This window comes from Nannobrachium achirus, assembly GCF_963921795.1.
Source record: "Nannobrachium achirus genome assembly, chromosome: 24".
Classification (NCBI taxonomy): domain Eukaryota; kingdom Metazoa; phylum Chordata; class Actinopteri; order Myctophiformes; family Myctophidae; genus Nannobrachium; species Nannobrachium achirus.
In genome coordinates, this window is record NC_137831.1 from 39,607,988 (window position 1) to 39,627,994 (window position 20,007).

The following is a 20,007-nucleotide window of genomic DNA, read 5'->3' on the forward strand; positions in this document are numbered from 1 at the left end:
CGTGCCCACGGAAAGGCATTGGAATTGTCCGATCATGTGCCAAAACAATGCATGCTTTTATTCAACAAACACTTGCCATTAACCAGAGGAACCCTAGCGTCCCTATTCTGGGTGTGTTACAGTATAGTAGGCGAACATTCAACTAAATCAGCAGATCTACAAGCTCACAACATGCGCTGTGAGCTTGTAGATCAGTTGTAGATCCTGGTTGAAGACTTTTTTTACGAAACATCGCTTCCAACGTCACAGAGCTGAATAACACCCAATAAGACTAATGCTCTGTTAATGCGGTCCTCTGACTTAGGCGGCAGTATTGAGTTGGCACCGTGATGGTAAAAACTAGAAGAAATGGAGTCTCCATCCGGTGGAATATTTTTCATTTTCCCCTCGAAATGTATTTTAAAGAGGTGGTGCCATGCTTTTTCCCCCCTCTAAAACATGATTATCAGGTATTATGATTATGCTAGGAGGAAGATTTTTTCCAAAAAAGTATACAGAAAGAGTTAAAATTGGGTTTTTATGTGGCCACACCCCCAGTTCATTAAGTATGCATGGATGTCATGGTGGGTGGTGACCCAGCTGAAGTTAGCCACACCCCACAGTGTTGGGTGAATGGTAATTAGGGGAGGAGTTGATTCTGTGATGTAAAAGTATCTGTGTTTTTTAACTGACACTTTTGACCACAAGGTGGCAGCCTCCAAGAGAAAACAAACAAATACCAAGAGAATACATAATTGCTCATAAAAACCACACCAGGGGGTCCAATGATGTACTTTCAACCTCCTAGACACATGAAAAACAGAAAAAGTACAAGAGGCACCACCTCTTTAAGTGTGATGGTGGGGGGCCCAGACTGCATCCAAGTAGAGTAGTAGAGTAAGGTAAGCTTTCAACTGTCCACTGATACCTTTGGTTTGGTGAGGGGCGAAACAGTTTTTGTTATTTTCTAGAGCTAGGGACAGCAGTGACTATGTGAACAGAGCCTTGTGGGTACCTGGCCGTCTCCTTCCACTCGGCGTCCTCCCCCTCCCTGAGGCAGATCTCGTCCAGCTCTGTGAACAGGGCGTGGGGCATGTGCTCCTCGTCGCCATCCTCTGTCCCCAGCAGGAACTGCACCCGCTGCGCTGGCGTGTCTGCTGCAGGGAAAGAACGCACACAAAGAGGCACAACGTTAACAATGTTTAACCCATTTAGGCCTAGAATTATTGAATGCTTTAACCAGTGAAAAATAGCAGATATAAAAGCTCACAGCGCGGCACCGAGTGCTGCGCTGCGAGCTTGTAGATCTGCTATTTTTGAAAAAGTCGTGAAAATGTGTGCAAATCTTTGAATATGTGTATTTTTAAAGTGAAGGTTTGTAACTCAAATGTTGCTTCTGGGTGGTCCCTAGAACTAGATATTTTGAGATGGGGGTCCGTGGCCAAATAAATATCATTTTGGGGGTCCTTCACATGAAAACCACTGACCATAGCAGTTTCTCAAGAACAGACTAACTGAGCTCCATTTAAGTGAAAAGGACCTTTTCTTTGACGATGGCTGGCCAGATTGCTGACATAGAAACATGGGGTTTAAAAAAAACCTTAGAAGGATTCAAAAGACACTTATAGAATCGGGTCAAAATTCTAATTTTCACAATTTTTCTAAAATAGCAGATCTACAAGCTCACTTGTATATCTGCTATTTTTCAATAGTTAAAGCATAAAATAATGACACACAAAATGTGTACCCGTTCTAAATGGGTTTAACACACAGGTGACTAACAGGTCATTTTGACCGATTTTGAGATCGCAAAGTGCAATAACTCTCCCTGTGAAGGTCTCAGAAATGTCCCCTTTCATGACTTTTCCTAAATACTCAAGACATATGTTCTCGTTTTTTTCCCCTTCTGAAACGTTTCCTAAGTATGAAATAATATACCATTATACCACTCTGACTGTTAGTTATCGGTCATAAAGACAGGTCTCACCCATTCCTCCCCCTCCCAGAAGCAAGGAGAGAATTTCACACCTTTTGCGCGCCCCATTTGAGAGGTCAATTGAAATGCTAATTTACATTTGGAAGACAATAGAACCCCCGGTGGCAGCAGGGGAGGAGGTGTTGCTCTCCTGGGCCAAAAGGGAGAGAATTTACCTGTCAATTGGACTGATAGATGCAATCAGAGTGGAAGTGATTTCTTTCAGTCACCCGAGTGTTAACAAATCAAACAGTGCATTTGACAGAAGAACAGAGGTAAAGTGAACTCGAAGTGAGGTTAAAATACTGTACACACACTGTACAGTACATCGTCGGTGTCAGGCAGAAAGCTTGTATCTCCAAGTTTCAATTTTATATTTTTTCGCAAAGCAAAGCCCTGCTTCATCATACAAGGCCGTCGCACAAAAGTAGTGAAAACAGCCGATATACAAGCACACAACGCCTCGCGGTGCGAGCCGTTGTTTGCTTGTAGATCTGCTGTTTTCACTAGTTTAAATCATTTTTTAAATGACAAATGCAAAACAAACGGTTTTGGACATACAAGGTGTCCACCCGACAACGACAATGTGGTGGCAATACTATAAATAACGACGTGCTTTTCTTTACAGCACACCAGTCATTTCTGTACACAGAAAAAAATCATCATGTAACCGTTATTAGTCATGCACCACTCACAAAGATCACAGAGAAGCAAGCTCGTATCCCCAGGTCCCCCCAGCTTCAATTCCCTATCCCTGGCAGACTACAGATTTACTGCATAATAATGTGAAATCTACCTCCTTTCTCTGAACACCGAGCAACCGTTTACTGTACCTTCGAGCAAGGCACCCATCGTTGGACCTCTCCATCCGAGCAGCTCTGTGGCCGGCAGTGGAAGAAGGCTGTGGTTTCAACCGGGGGAACTCATCTAAAAGCTTGAGTTTCCCCTCGGGGAGCAATAAGGTTCATGAAGTCATCTAAAACGGTACGGCTGTGACTGATGGGGGAGTGGGAAGTGGGGCATTTTGCGGAGGGAAGAAAGCAGGGGTGTCGCACGCACCAACATTCTGGGCCCTGGGTACAAGGATCCACTCGCATTTTGTGCTTTGACTATTGAAAAATAGCAGATGTACAAGCTCGCAGTGTGGCACTCGGTGCCGCGCTGCGAGCTTGTAGATCTGCTATTTTGGAAAAATCGTGAACATGTGTGCAAAGTCTTTGCATATTTCAAATCCTTCTAAGGTTTTTTGAAAAACCTCTATGTCTCTATGTCAGTGGTGCTCAAACTTTTTCATGTGAAGGACCCCCAAAATGATATGTATTTGGCCACGGACCCCCATCTCAAAACATTTCGTTCGAGGGACCACCCAGAAGCAAAATTTGAGTTGCAAATGTTCGCTTTAAAACAATACATATATTCAAAGATTTGCACACACTCTCACGACTTTTCGAAAATAGCAGATCTACAAGCTCGCAGTGAGCCTGTGAGCTTGTATATCTGCTATTTTTTAATAGCTAAAGGATAAAATAATTAAGGCCCCTCCACCTTAAATGTTCGCTTAAAAGAATACATATATTCGAAGGTTTTCACACATTCTCACGACTTTTCAAAAATAGCAGATCTACAAGATCGCAGTGAGCCTGTGAGCTTGTATATCTGCTATTTTTCAATAGCTAAAGTATAAAATAATTCCAGGCCCCTCCACCTTGGGCCCTGGTAACTCAGTCCCACTTTCACCCCCCTGGTGACGCCCCTGGATGGGGGACTGGGAAGTGGGGCATTGCGGAGGGGAGTAAGTACCATATTTAGCCCCCGGTCCAGCACGTCACTGGAGACTTACTGTGGGAGGGGGATTCTCGTCCGTCGTCCACGCCGGAGTCCCTCTCCTTGGACCGCTTCCTGTGTCTGTGTCCATGGTGACGGTGACGTCGGTGCGACTTCCTGCCCAAGGGCACGTGGACGCCGATGTATAGCGTGCGGTGCCCTGGAGAGACAACATGGACGAAACGTAAAAGAATATCTTTAACACTCATTCATTGCCTTTTCAAAATGGCCCCCAAGTTCCTCACTGCCACGTTCCTAAATTTCTAGTGCACGGATACATTTTTAGTGCACGGATCGTGCATGCCCATGCCTAGATCATGCACCATAGATATTAGAAGCCTTCAAAGTCTTCAAATGTAAACAAAGATGGCTGCCATTTTGAAAGATGTGTTTGTTCTGGGGCTAAACATGCAATTTCGCGATTGCGATCATGCCTTTTTTTTTTTTTTTTACGGGAAAACTCTGGAAACTCAGTCTGGGGGTACTGAAATAACACGGGAAACTCGGGCCTGGCATTTAACACATCGGGTGCCCCTGGATTGAGCCCCATTTATCCCCTCTCGCTGTCCAGGCCCACCACCATTCTATTGAATCCGGCCCTGCTGCGTCAATGCATGCGTCATATGACGTCACTTGGTCACATGAGCGCAGAGAGGATGTTGTTGTGTAACTTTCTGTATGGACCAGTGTTGATCATAACTGTTCATTGCCGATCAAAATTTGGACATTTTGCAGCACCCCGCCACAGTTTTAGCCATAAAACAAACATCAGAGATAAAGGGCGTTAAAGATGGGGAAATGCATTGGAGTATATGGAGAAAAACGGCCGCGCGATGCTCTCAGCGTCGACTCGAAGCGACTAGCGGGTAATGGGCTACATCCATGCGTAGCCCCAACCTAACGGTGAGATTTAAAGTTAATACTGTAAATACAGTAAACACGTCAACGCGTCGTGGGCCTCCAGAGACATCAAAGAGATTGGCGTGTAGACACCTCGTGGGCATCCCATGAGTTAATTAGTATATGAATATGAAGAATATCTTTAATATATGAATCTTTAATATATGAATATCTGGTTGAAGACGTCTTCAACCAGCCAAAGTTCTCACATGTCTCCCCCATCTCCGCTCCCTCCACAAGCTCCTGGTTGCGGCCCGCACTGAATACAAAACACTGATGCTGACCTTCAAAGCAGCCAAAGGTATGGTACAACCCCACCTGTTCACTCAGATCAGCCAACACAGGGATGCTGACAGAACCCTCGCTAAAAAACCCAGGACAAAAATCCACTCGTCCTAGACAATTTGCCCTTCTGGTCCCCAAACTGTGGAATAAACTCCCTGTCGCACTTAGAACTACAGTCTCACTCCCTAGCTTCCGCCGTGGACTGAAGACGCACCTCTTCAGACTCCACCTAAACCCATAGCACTACTGTAGCACTCCCCCTTCCCTCAATGACCATACATGAAGCTAGATAGCATTTTTAGGTTTTAGAGGTTTTTTACTGATTAGGTGCGTGGTCTACCTATGTTATTGTTTTTTCTAGATTGATATTCCTATGCATTTTTTATATTGTTGTTAATGTACCGACATATTATCTTGCTTATTATAGTGATGTGTATTACCTGCTTATTGTAAGTCGCTTTGGATTAAAAGCGTCTGCTAAATGCCTAAACTGTAAACTGTAATATAAATATATTGTCTCTGTCGGGTGGAAACCTCGTATGTCCAAGACCGTTCGTTTTGCGTTCATTTGAAAAATGATTTAAAATAGTGAAAATGGCCGATCTACAAGCACACAACGCCCGTTGTGTGCTTGTAGATCGGCTATTTTCACTAGTGTTGTGCTACAGTCTTGTATGATGAAGCAGGACTTTACTTTACGATAAAACGTACACAATTGAAACTTGGAGATAGCCGATAGATTCTGCCCGACAGTGATGATATATTATATACCCATTTTCATGTGTACCGATACTGCAGATAATCGGGGTGCATCTTTTCATTTTCAAATGATTTAATCAAAAAGTAAATGGCATTAAATGTCACTAGCTGTTTCCTATAGGATTTTGACCACAAATTAACATTGTCCTGTGACCTGCTGATCCCATTTTAATGCTAATATATGGCAATTAAGAGAGAGAGTGAGTGAATATTTTCTCATGCCAATATAGCCCCTTGAATTGAGAGAGAGAGAGAAAGAAAGAGAGTGTGTGCAATCTGTGCATGTATTTATATAAAACAGAATACAGTATCTCAGTTTGTATGTGTGAGTGCATATGAGTGTGAGAGAGAGTGTGTGTGTGTGTGTGATAAAACGTACACAATTGAAACTTGGAGATAGCCGATAGATTCTGCTCGACAGTGATGATATATTATATACCCATTTTCATGTGTACCGATACTGCAGATAATCGGGGTGCATCTTTTCATTTTCAAATGATTTAATCAAAAAGTAAATGGCATTAAATGTCACTAGCTGTTTCCTATAGGATTTTGACCACAAATGAACATTGTCCTGTGACCTGCTGATCCCATTTTAATGCTAATATATGGCAATTAAGAGAGAGAGTGAGTGAATATTTTCTCATGCCAATATAGCCCCTTGAATTGAGAGAGAAAGAAAGAGAGTGTGTGCAATCTGTGCATGTATTTATATAAAACAGAATACAGTATCTCAGTTTGTATGTGTGAGTGCATATGAGTGTGAGAGAGTGTGTGTGTGAGAGAGAGAGAGAGAGAGAGAGAGAGAGAGAGAGAGAGAGAGAGAGAGAGAGAGAGAGAGAGAGAGAGAGAGAGAGAGAGAGAGAGAGAGTGTGTGTGCGTGCGTGCGTGCGTGCGTGCAGTCTGTGCACGCGCATGAATGTGTTGAGTGCATGCATGCGTGTGTGTGTGTGTGTGTGTGTGAGTGTGCGTGTGTGCGAGAGTGAGTGAGTGTGTGCATGCGTGTATTCAGGAGCGTGTGTGCATGCATGGGTGCAAACAATTGCGTGAGTGCCTACATCCATTGGGGCCATACATGAAGGTAATGCGAACAGACTCTGGGCGCGTTTGGCTGCTGCTAGCCTTCGGCAAATGTGTGCCTTCCTCAGACAAGACTACTACTACTTTGTCTGCCTCTATAACTCACAACACAGAAGGACACAGTGTCCGGCAACCGGCGTAATGGGACACCAATGGATCCATACAGCGTGCTGCCGAGTTCAATCTTGGCTTGAGCGCGTCCATTAGCGCCGGACGGGAAGAGAAGCTGTCGAGGAACGCGTCGAGAAATAGCCGCAGTTTTGTCAGTAATGGTAGAAAAGAGGGCAAACCGACGCAAATGAACGCTTGATGCATAGTTGTTACCGGCTCCTACAAGACATAACCTTTATCCACGCTGCCAAATAAGCACAGCGTGATTGTAATGCAAACTTCATCAAGTCGACTGAAAACATACAGGCCCGTTTACCACCCCTCAACCACCAATCAGAGTGGTTAACGGAGAGAGAAAACTTGAAATGCATTGGCAGTTTTTGTAGTGAATATCATTTCGCCGCAAGAGCAATTTCCAGTTACCATGTAAAAATGAATGGCCAGCAGTACAAAAGAGGCAAAAGTCTACTGATTTAGGGCTGTGCCGATTATGACTTTTTACATGACGATTAATTGTCACTAAAATAATTACGATTAACGATTCAATTGTGTTTTTGTCGTTGACAATTACATTTCTGTTTGGCTTGTAGGCTTTGAAGTTGCATATGGCAGATATGACACGTAACTAAATATACAAGATTTGACCAACTTTATAGTTAAAAAATAACATTGATAGTGGAAATAGCCGATCTACAAGCTCACAACGACGCGTTGTGAGCTTGTAGATCTGCTATTTCCACAATTTTTTTAAATGTCTGAAAATACATGAACATTTCTCAATGTGGAAACGGTCATGACGATTATGACAAAACGATTGCGATTATGTCAAATAATTGCGATTCGACGATTATGTCATAATTGTGAAAGGCCTACTACTTACTGATTTAGCTCATTCTAACCTGATTAGTTCTTGCAGACAACCCAATGAAAAAAAGCACATTTGAATAGACAGGAATAATACAGGACGGACGGGGATGTGCCTGACTAGAACATACACAAGGACCCAGCAGCTGGGTTTTAAAGTTTGAGAATGGGGGGAGGGTCTCAATGAAAATAGCTCACATCCCTCAAGGCCCGAGTACCCTCTGACGTCATGGAATCTCTCTCCCTCTCAGGGACGTGCTGGGCCCCTCATTCAGCCCGGGAAAAAGAGTTGGAGAGGCCCTCATTGCGCGCTATAGAGAGAGATCTCTCTCTATAGTGCTGCTGCTATACTCAAAGATTTGCCATTTCAGATCATGACAAGTGACAAGTGGGCCAATTACATGAGTTATATTTCGTCGTTGTTGGGTGGAAACCTTGTAAACCGTTTGTTTTGTATTTATCATTTTAAAAATGATTTAAACTAGTGAAAACAGCCGATCTACAAGCACACAACGCCTCGCCTCGCAACTTGGACAAGGTTTCTGCCCGACAGTGACGATTTACTTTGTTGCCCGCCCAGCCCCCAAAATGGAACGAAGGCCGACATTTTATTTGTAAATTTTTTCCTAATGGCCGGCCTGGACCGGCCGGGAATGAACCGGCCGTTCGGGAGTTGTCCCACTTTTCCCAATGGCCAGCACGTCCCTGATCCCTCTCTCTCTCCCTCTCCCTCTCTCTCTCTCTGTTTCGGCGCTGTGTCTCGATGGCATTCAATCTTTCAACGCACAAAATACATGCAGTCATGTGTGTGACCCGGAAGACTGTATGTATACTGTATGTGCAGTATGTGTGAGCGTTGGGTCTCTATGTGCACACTAATGCTTTAGTCGCTAATGAATATGAAAAGGGTCAAGAGAAAGAGCGAGAGAGAGAGAGTGCGTGCGCGCGCGTGTGAAAAATGAAATATGACCGACAGACAGGCTGACAGACAGCACAGATGTCTGAAGATGCCAGACCATCACCTAACAATGGTACCCATGGTAACTACCAATAGTCCTTGAGATGCTAGCATCATCTCAGCCGAGAAGAGTATGACAACACATAACAGGTCCCACAGTGGCTTATGAAAAGTTTGCCTGGCAAATAAAACATACTTTCATAGAGGGTTATGTTTTATAATAATAATAAGACACTTTTTATAGACAGCCATTCATAAACATTATTCATATTAATATATATATTTTTTGTGTAACCTTTTTTTGTTTTTACATTGTGCTAAATCAAATCATATCTACTACATACTATTTACACCATTGTTAATATGTGCTATTGTATTACTGTTTGCTATTTGTATTTGATTTTTAACTTCTAATCTTATTTCATATTTTTATCCACAATGGTGAGATAGCTGTACAGAAATGTCACTGCCTGCAATGTTGGAAGAGCTGTTGCATAGAGCATCTGTGAATAAAGGCGTTCGACATTGAGTCAACACAACAAATGTATAAACAGCCTAATGCTCAGTTCTGTGTACAGAATTAGCTGCACAGCATGTGTGTTGGATGTGTGTGGGCGCAAAGAGTGGGGTGGCTCAGAGTAGATGACAGAGTACAGCAACTTGCAATGGGCCTGGTGTACAAGATACACTACACCACTACGATACCCAATACCCATGTACCTGGCAAAATACGTCCACAATTACAACACCAGAGGCAGCGCCACAGATCACGTTCAACCCAGAGTCACCTCAAAGAAAGGGTCAAACTCGTTCTTCTGCTATACCACAAAAATGTGGAACTCCTTACCGAAGGCCTTAAAGGAGTGCAGATCCCTAACATCCTTTAAAATCGCCCTGAAAAACCACTTACAGGCGGCAGCCGTTCGTAACATACCTAGCCCAGCCTTGCCCTCCCCTTATTTGTAATTTTCTACTGTATATATTTTTTGCACTGTTATTTTATTTTCCTTTTTCTTTCTGACTATATCTACTGCATAGTACTGTGTTCTATCCGTCTGTCGTTCAATGTTATGAGATACTTTAATGGTTTCCTGTGCAAATATGCCATATGCTTAGGATCTCCTTTTAGTTGACCTTGTACCAGAGAACTGTACCGTCATGAAACTGTACCTTTTCCTATGCAAACTTCTAATAAAGTCTTCTTCAATCAACCAAACAGATGATAGTGCTGTCAAACAAGTCTAAGCTGTATAAGAAATCCATGAACATTTTAAATCTGCAACACAATTTTTTACGTTATGTAGTGGGGGTCCCTGCTTCATCTCTCTCTCAGCTAAGGGGTCCTTGGCCTGAAAACGTTGAAGACCCCTGGTCTAGAGCAGTGGTTCCCAAACCGTTTAGCCCGCGACCCAAAAGACAAATTAGACGTTTGCACGGGACCCAAACTAGTGAAAACAGCAGATCTACAAGCTCACAACGCGGCACGAAATTTGTTTTCTAATTTATGGAATTTCTTAGATTTTTATTATATTTATTAATGATATTACTTAAAAATTCATGAAAATCTTTGCTTTTGGGGAGAATAATGTTCTTTTTTTAAGGGACCCATAAAAATGTTAGCCTGGTGTTGCTCATACTAATTCCTCACTGCGTATCCGATATTAGTCTGGACTCGCGGGCAGAATTTTCAATTCCAAGGGGTGGGATAAAAAAAATGGCTCTGGACACGATTGGTTAGACCAGACCAATGCTGGGCCCTGATTGGTTCCCCCTGATTTTGGGGGAGAGGAAATGGATTCACTATAAGCCCTATTCACGGCCCGCCCACTCAGCAAATTTCTCAGCAACTTCCTGGTGCTGACGTCAGTTTAGAAGGGTAAAATAACACAGAAATTGCTGGACTTAAAGCCAACAAATCATTATTTCGAACGGTAAAGTAAATTATAATGCTTTGTGCCTTTTACTATCTTGTGTTCTTGATCATGCTAGCCATATTTTATACTGTACTATTCGGAAATTGCATTAAATTTGCAATTTCTGTGTTAACTCTATGGGCTTTTAGCAGGGTTTTACCCTTCAAAACGTGACTTCAGCACCAGGAAGTTGCTGAGTGGGCGGGGCGTGAATAGGGCTAATTGACCGAATTCACGTTACGCAACTTCCTGGCGCTGACGTCACGGTAGCAGGGGAAAAACTACTAATATCCCATTGAGTTAACACAGAAATCGCAATTGTAATCAATTTCCGAATAGTAATCTATCTATAAATGCGACAAATCTCTGTCTGTTTGTTTGTTTGTTTGTTTGTTTGTAATCCGCGTATCTCGAGAACCGTTCGTCCCACCGGCTTCAGCTTCGGCACGCGCGTTCCCCGCCGCGGCACAGAGTGCAGTGCCGGGTCTCGACCCGACCCGACGCGCGGTTTTCCCGAACCGGCGCGAAACGTTCGGAATCTCCTTATGCGGGGTTGATTGTTGACATCAGGCTGTTCCGGAGGAAATCGGCGAAAGCTCTGACTCATTGTGACATCACTTCATAAAAGGCTCTGACATCACGTACGCCACTTGAGTCAACAAAAAATCTCTGTGAGTGTGTATGTATGTATGTAATCCGCGTATCTCGAGAACCGTTCGTCCCACCGGCACGCGCGTTCTCCATATATGGGCATAAAATGACGTACGCCACATGAGTCAACAAAAAATCTCTGTGAGTGTGTATGTATGTATGTAATCCGCGTATCTCGAGAACCGTTCGTCCCACGGGCACGCGCGTTCTCCATATATGGGCATAAAATGAATGCCCCCATATATGGGCATAAAATGGATTGCAGACAGACAGATACAGATATCTCCATATATGGACATAAATGGACAGAGGCAAACAGATGGTCAAAGATCTCCATATATGGGCATAAAATGGACGCAGACAGACAGATACAGATATCTCCATATATGGGCATAAATGGACACAGGCAAACAGATGTTCAAAACGGGTCCTATGACAACAGGTATAATGAGGTTTGCATTAAAGGGGGAACCGGCACTGTGTCTGCAACACAGTTGGAGGTACAGACAGATACTCCATATATGGGCATAAAATGGACGCAGATAGACAGATATCTCCATATATGGGCATAAAATGGACCCAGAACTATAACTGCAGTGATCTCCATATATGGACATAAAATGGACGCCGACAGACAGACAGACAGACAGATACAGATATCTCCATATATGGGCATAAATGGACACAGGCAGACAGATGGTCAAAACGGGTCCTATGAAAACAGGTATAATGGGGTTTGCATTAAAGGGCGGGGCATTCATTCCCTATTTACATTGTTCCGAGTTGGCCAGGTCGCCGACTAGACGCTGGGCCGCCCGAAGGGCGGCCCAGCTTCTAGTGTATAAAATACGGCTAGCATGATCAAGAACACAAGATAGTAATAGGCATAATTTACTTTACCGTTCGAAATAATGATTTGTTGGCTTTAAGTCCAGCTATTTCTATGTTATTTTCGGTTATTTTACCCTCCAAAGCTGACGTCAGCACCAGGAAGTTGCTGAGAAATTCGCTGAGTGCGCATGCGTGGGCGGGCTGTGAATAGGGTCTATAGAGCGGGGCCAGAACCATATTCGCCAAGGGCAAGTTTTTTTTGCCCGTGACCTACAAATGGGTTCTGACCCAATGTTTTGGAACCAGTAACCTAGAAGGTTTAAGTGGTTTAAGGACTGTACAATGCTTGAGTAAATACACATTTCCACCACTGCTCTCTGGACATTTAATGTGGAAAGCAGCACGCTGTACAAACATTGGATTTGTCAGTGTTTACCTTCTAGCTCTTCCTTCTCGAAGTTGGTGTTGAGCATGGAGCGTGTCCCCCCGCGGTCCACCACCACCTCCTCATCTGTCCTCTACAAGGCATGCACACAGAGAGAGAGAGAGAGAGAGAGAGAGAGAGAGAGAGAGAGAGAGAGAGAGAGAGAGAGAGAGAGAGAGAGAGAGAGAGAGAACTTGGTTACTTTGATGTCAATTTATACAGGCAGTGGTGTCAGTTCAGCAAAACAGGTTTTGTCCTTTTCCCCCTGGGTTTCTATGGTTTCTTGGGCTGTATATGGTTGTTCAAGTGCAGCTAAACTTGGCATGTTAGTAAACGTGCCACAATTAACAATAATGCATTGCACCTGTGCAGCTGACCTGCGGAGACCTGGGAATATACCATTTTGTCAAGATGGGGAGAATACAAGTGTGGAGAATATAATTATAATACCTTGTTAAAGGGACCATTGTGTTAAATGTTGCATTTGTAGTTATTTTACTGTAATTTAACAACATAATAACCAGCACAGATAGACAAAGAGACATTCACAGGTTTATATTCAAAAGTAACTTTTATTTCCCCCCTGGAACCAGGGTATGGCAGCTGCATACCCCTGCCATACCCTGTATACATGGGAAGTAGATTACAGTGTTGGACATTTTAAGCTACTTTAAAAAAGAAATAGCAGATAAACTACAAGTTAATCTTCATAAAAAAAGTAGGCTAACTGAGCTCCACTAAAAGCTCTCTTCCAGAATAAGTAGCCAGCTGAAAGTCACTTACTAAAATTTACTACATTTAATGTAGCTAGAAGTTGAAGTTACTTTGACCCATTTAGGCCTGAACACATTATGACGCAATATTTTATGCTTTAAATATAAAAAAATAGCAGATATACCGAGTGCCGCGCTGCGAGCTTGTAGATCTGCTATTTTTGAAAAATCGTGAAAATTTGAATTTTGACCCAATTCTATAAGTGTCTTTTGAATCCTTCTAAGATTTTTGGAAAAAACCTATGTTTCTATGTCAGCAATCTGGCTTAGCCATCGTCAAAGAAAAGGTCCTTTTCACTTAACTGGAGCTCAGTAAGTCTGTTCTTGAGAGACTACTATGTCAGTGGTGCTCAAACCTTTTCATGTGAAGGACCCCCAAAATGATATTTATTTGGCCACAGACCCCCCATTTCAAAATATCTAGTTCCAGGGACCACCCAGAAGCAAAATTTGAGTTACAAAGTTCACTTTGAAAATATTCAAAGATTTGCACACATTTTCACGACTTTTTCAAAAATAGCAGATCTACAAGCTCGCAGCGCGGCACTCGGTGCCGCGCTGTGAGCTTGTATATCTGCTATTTTTCACTGGTTAAAGCATTAAATAATTCTAGGCCTAAATGGGGTAATGTGGCTGAGAACATTGTCAAGATATAATTACAAGTGGCTTTTGTCAAGAAACCCCAGCCACGTGGTGAAAATAATAGTTTAACGACTTGAAAGCTACATCATGCACATCATTCTGAAAGAAGTGAAGCTATACAAGCAAGCCACTCGGATATGTAATTCGTTTAATTTAATGTTTATCACATTTTTGGAGCCAAGGGCTTCTCAAACTTTTATACCAGGAACCCGTTTTCATCATGGGGGAAATGTTTTGGTGACCCCACACTTGATTTACAGTGCAATTTCGAAGTTGAAAAATCATATTTAAAAAGCATACATTGCTTTGAATATAATATAGAAAATGCATTTAAATTGTTGGGATTCCTGTTGATATTGTGTCTTATCAACAGGGACGTGCAGAGAATGTTAGAGAGGCTGAAATTTCTAAAAGGCCCTTTTGGTGAAGATATTGAAAATAGCAGACCTCCAAGCTCACAATGCAACACAGCGCAACACGTTGTGAGCTTGGAGGTCGGCTATTTTCAGTACTTGATACCACACTAAATAATCAAGTCAATACTGGAGATGTGATTATATTGTTTTTTTTTATATATTGATATTCATATGCATTTGTTATATTGTTGTTGATGTTCTGACATGTTATCTTGTTTATTATAGTGATGTATTATCTGCTTATTGTAAGTCGCTTTGGATTAAAAGCGTCTGCTAAATGCCTAAACTGTAAACTGTAAACTGATGTGGCGTAACGGCATGGATTTCTATACAGAGAGGGCAATTCTTTCAACAAAAGACACTGCATTCAAGTTCAGGAGAGTTTGGACACGGCAATTCTCTTGAATGCTGCCTTCAGGTATAGCATGGAAACGGGGCATTTGCATTTCTTTCACCACAGTAAAAACTGCATGCGTGGTCTGGAGAGGGCACTTACTTTTACAGACAGATAAAAGGGCAGGGGATCAAGCCACCTTTGATGTCTATGTGTGCAAGTGCCTGCTTATCAACATAGTTTAAAAGCTATGGAAAGGTGTTTTGGTACACATTTGTAAATGGAAGGATACCGCCCGTTGCCGGGCTGTAGCGCAGCGTAATTTCATTGTGTCTTATCAACGTAGTTTGAAATCTAAGGAAAGCCGTTTCTAGTCTGTACACATTCATTTTGTAAATGGATCAGCATACATAGATAGCCTGTTGCCAGGTTTCACAAACTATGCTTAAAATAAATACATCACTTAATGGTTAAGGATGCATTTGTCTTTTTTCAGTCGTCAATGTGCGACCCCAACTTCACAAAATGTATATAGGGTTGAAGTTATTTGTAATTATAATCAAAATCTACGAAGTGACAAGTAACTAAAATGAGCCAGTCTTTTGAACAGCTCTTTGAAAGGAACGGATCCCAGAGATCTGGCTCACTTCAAAGAACCATAAATCCCATTTACTCACAGCACTGTCAGGCTGAAAGAACCACCCTCAGTGTGCTAAAAGGGGTGACAACTCAAGTGCAGAGACTGAGCATTAAATAAAGTGTATATTGTCTGAATGTGTCAAAGTCACCCAAAAATGTTGTAATCCCAGAAGATCAGTATTGGAAATGGAAACTCGCAACAGTTCATTCACAAACATTCATCCAACAAACATTCATCCACAAACAGACAAAAAATAAGGGGTAAATCTAAACGCTCAGATGATACAAAGAAAGCGCAAGAAAACCCAAAGAAAGATCGAACTGAAGGAACTAAATCACAAAAGGCTCGAGTCCAAAGAAACAAAAAAAATAAAAGGTACAATCTTGGCTAGCTGTGAGTTCTGAGTATTTCTGAGTAAGAAGAAACATGGTTTAAATACACAGACAAACCCAATCAAGTTAATGAAACTCAAATCAAGACAGTGGCATAGTTAACTGGGGGGCGGGGAGAACACAAGATGCAAGGCAGAAAATGTCTAGAAATGTCCAATAGAAAAAAAAAGAAAAAAAAAACAATGACGTGGACTGCAAGTGGGGTCAAGGGGTCTTTGAGGTTACAGGGATACTGGGAAAGTCTTTTGTACCTGCTGCTCTGAAGCTATACAATGAGACACACAGCGGTCGCTTGACAAGGTCTACCTTCCTAACCTAGGACGACTGTGGCCTTATTTAACTGGAACTATAGTTGTACTGACTCTGACCTCCAAGGACCTTGCCAGGGAGGGTGCTCATGTGCGTCTTGCTATCTTGCTATCTATCTATCTATCTATCTATCTATCTATCTATACACACACACACACACACACACACACACACACACACACACACACACACACACACACACACACACACACACACACACACACACACACACACACACACACACACACACACACACACACACACACACACACACACACACACACACACACACACACACAGTTAACTTTCCCCGACTGTTACCATGGTGACACAAGGCACCGGATCACAGTTTTTAAAGAGGCACTTTCACGACCCCCCCCCCCCCCCCCTGAGCATGATTATATTGGATATGAGTCATGCTTATGTATTGATTTTATTCATTTTATTTTGTAATAAAACAAGAACTAAGCCACGTAAGCGAGCGCTGAAGTTAATCAAATATATTATTATATCTTGTTGACTGCTATGTGCTGACCCTGAGACTGAGCTGTGTGTAGGGAAGAGGGAGGATAACGACTTAAGGAGGTCAGGGTGCCACATAGTGCCTCTTTGTTTTATGGCTGTGAGAATGAGATAAGGTTTTTGGCATTTAATGAGCTAGGGAGAGAGAAGGAGGAGATGTTTTTTTTTTTGCAAATTAATAATGAACTGCGAGAGGGAGGGCAAGTCAGTCTGTCTTGTCCGTGTCTTGGTGTAGGACGTATGTACATGTGTGTGACTGTTACAGGCAGCGCTGTAAATAAATATTTTCTATTATCTTTTAACATCGTTTCTGAGTCAAGGTTTTGCTGATCTTTTGAGAGTTTCAATTCCGCTATGGAGTCTATAAATTAAGTAGGATTTCTACGTCCACACACACACACACACACACACACACACACACACACACACACACACACACACACACACACACACACACACACACACACACACACACACACACACACACACACACACACACACACACACACACACACACACACACACACACATGTGGGAGCACACACACACCAGACGAGATGAACGTGGGATGAACTGATGCTACGATTTATACTTTGTCAAAGAATGGCGTTGCGTACCAAATCTAGCTGATGTAAAATCCCAGAAACATGTCGCGGATGTGATCATGTGACACGTTGGGCTTGTAGATCGGCTATGTCTTATAAATAGCCTGGAGTTGAAATTACGGTATGTGTGTAGGGGTGGGACGATAAGCGATATTATCGTACATCGTAATAGAAAACAATCACAATAATCGTATCGTGGGAGATTTAATTTATCGTGATATCATCCTCCGTCATGCACTGGGATCAATTCACCTTTTATTTGCCGAGCTGCATATCCGCTACCACTTGAACCCTCTATAATTGGTAAAAGGTACTTAATATACCGTAATTGCTGGACTATAAGCCGACACCTGGATATAAGCCGCAGGTGTCCTTCCTGCTTCCCGTTAGAGCACCCCTGGTGGCCGTTAGTTGTAAAAATCTATATATAAATCCTTGTTAAAGACCATTGTAAAACTAACTAACTAGCCGTTAGCTGTAAAAATCTATATATAAATCCTTGTTAAAGACCATTGTAAAACTAACTAACTGGCCGTTAGCTGTAAAAATATCTATATAAGCCGCACCGTTGTATAAGCCCCAGGGTTCAAAACATGGGGAAAAAGCAGCGGCTTATAGTCCAGCAATTACGGGTACGTACTTGATACAGTCTTTTTTATCACTCTCTATCAATTGTCTTTGCCAAAAAATAGCCGATCTAAAAGTTCACAACGCGTCACGTGAGCTTGTAGATCGGCTATTTTTTGGCAAATGCTCCGCCCCAGGATAATGGATTTTGATTATCGTGATAATATCGTAAATCGCGATTTCTTTTACCACAATAATCGTGATATGAATTCTTCATATGGTCCCATCCCTATATGTGTGGGGGTGCATAAAGATGCTGCCCAGCACGTTCCTGGATGGTTCATGATTCTATAAATAGCTTTGACCTCAAAAGAGGAAAAAAGGAGAGGGGGAGGGGACTTCACATGTTTACCTTGCTGATGAATATTTAATGAATGAAGATATGTCGGAGTGTTTTGTTTTCAGTTGTGTTGTGCAAAGGACAATGGCGGAGGGAGAAATATGAGCTGGTTTATTCTATTGCAAGAGATGCTTAAAGGGGCCCCACCATGCTTTTCAAAATATATATTTTATATAAATATTGGTCCATAATATGGTTTCATACAGGTTTTAGCCTTAGATATTTAAATTTCATGTTCTGTCTGTCTCTCTCAAAATGCTCAGTATCATGACAGTGTGCCTCATCATGACTGAGCTTGACATGAGCTTATTAGTTAGGATTAGATAGGTCACTTCTAGGAACAAACCGTTGTTCCGTCAACAAAATGCTTCAAAACTATGTCCGTGTAAATAAGCTCCGGGAAGAAGCTCACACATTCTGGTGAGTTAAAAAAAGGACCCCAATTGAAACAAGCCCAAAAGCTTTCTTGAGGTGTTATATTGATATTTTTTGTTGACCAGTGAACTGTACTATCATGAAACTGTACCTTTTCCTATGCAAACTTCTAATAAAGTCTTCAACCAATCAATCATAAAGAGATCTGTGTGAGGGCGCCTGCTGGCTTACTGGTCCGGGCGCATGCCACATAGGCTTCCCCATCTCTCTCCCCGTTTCCTGTCAGGACAGTAGGTCCTGTCAATAAAGGCATAAAAGCCCCAAAACATATCTTTAAAAAAAGAAAGAAATCTCTGAGTATGCAGACAGACAGACAGAGAGAGAGAGATAAGCGACCAGAGCAGCGTTAAATTGACGGTCTGCCAGGCCAGCCTGCAGATGGACATCCATTGTTTCTGCTCATCCCAAATACACATTCAATCATCCCCAAATGCAGTCTTGCGTGCTTATAGTCTCCTCTCACGTGAGTATTAAGTACTGTCCCGCTATGAATGAAAACCGTCACATAATGGCACTTAACCACTACGGCAGGGGTTTTCAAAGTGGGTGACGGGGCACCCTGGGGTGCCGCGACGGCAGTCCATGGGTGCCGCGAGATCATTTGATAATATTTGGAATTTATTTGGACACTTGAAGAAATATTTAGTATCATTTTAAACTTGAAGTACAACGTTATTTTCAATCAGTTCTAACCAAAATGGCTATTATCTCAACGATTTCCTCGCAACATAATCACTAAAATATCGTCACTGTCAGGCAGAAACCTCTGTCGCACAAAACTAGTGAAAACAGCCAATCTACAAGCAAACAATGCCTTGTGATGCGAGGTGTTGTGTGCTTGTAGATCTGCTGTTTTCACTAGTTTAGTACATTTTATAATTTAGATGATAAATACAAAAAGAAAGGTTTTGGACATACAAGGTTTCCACCCGACAACGACGATGTTCTATAGATTTAAGGTGCTGGGAGTGAAAATTATAATGTAGTGGTGCCTCTGATTAAAAAAAATATTTATAGGGTGCCCTGAGACAAAACAGGTTGGGAACCCCTATACGGAGGGCATGTGAGAACAACTCTTCCCCTGCCTATGCCTGTGACTTCTGTACTGTATCATTTACATCACTGGTTCTCAAGTTGTGGTCCCCAGCTAAATGATTGATAAGAACAAAATGGGCACTTACACGTCTGGAACTCTGAAAGTGTACAAATGGAACCAAAGGGACCCTTACGGTTCCATTTGTACACTCTCTGAGTTATAGGGGGATGTGGCTTAACCCATTTAGAACGGGTACACAGTATTGTGTATCATTATTTTATGCTTTAACCATTGAAAAATAGCAGATATACAAGCTCACATCGCGGCACCGAGTGCCGCGCTGTGAGCTTGTAGATCTGCTATTTTTGAAAAGTCGTGAAAA

General features: G+C 42.3%; 1 protein-coding gene across 3 annotated transcripts in view; it reads right to left on the reverse strand.

Annotated features, from left to right (window-relative positions):
• The window catches only part of LOC308280500 (sodium-driven chloride bicarbonate exchanger-like), a gene marked incomplete at both ends in the record, with an annotated part of 140,212 nt that overhangs the window by 60,819 nt on the left and 59,386 nt on the right, over positions 1-20,007 (reverse strand). For all 3 annotated transcript variants that reach the window (XM_080720786.1, XM_080720785.1, XM_080720784.1), the window contains 3 exons: positions 995-1,136; positions 3,795-3,938; positions 12,567-12,648. In XM_080720786.1, the coding sequence (XP_080576912.1) occupies positions 995-1,136; positions 3,795-3,938; positions 12,567-12,648 (368 nt within the window). The remainder of the gene's footprint in view (positions 1-994; positions 1,137-3,794; positions 3,939-12,566; positions 12,649-20,007) is intronic.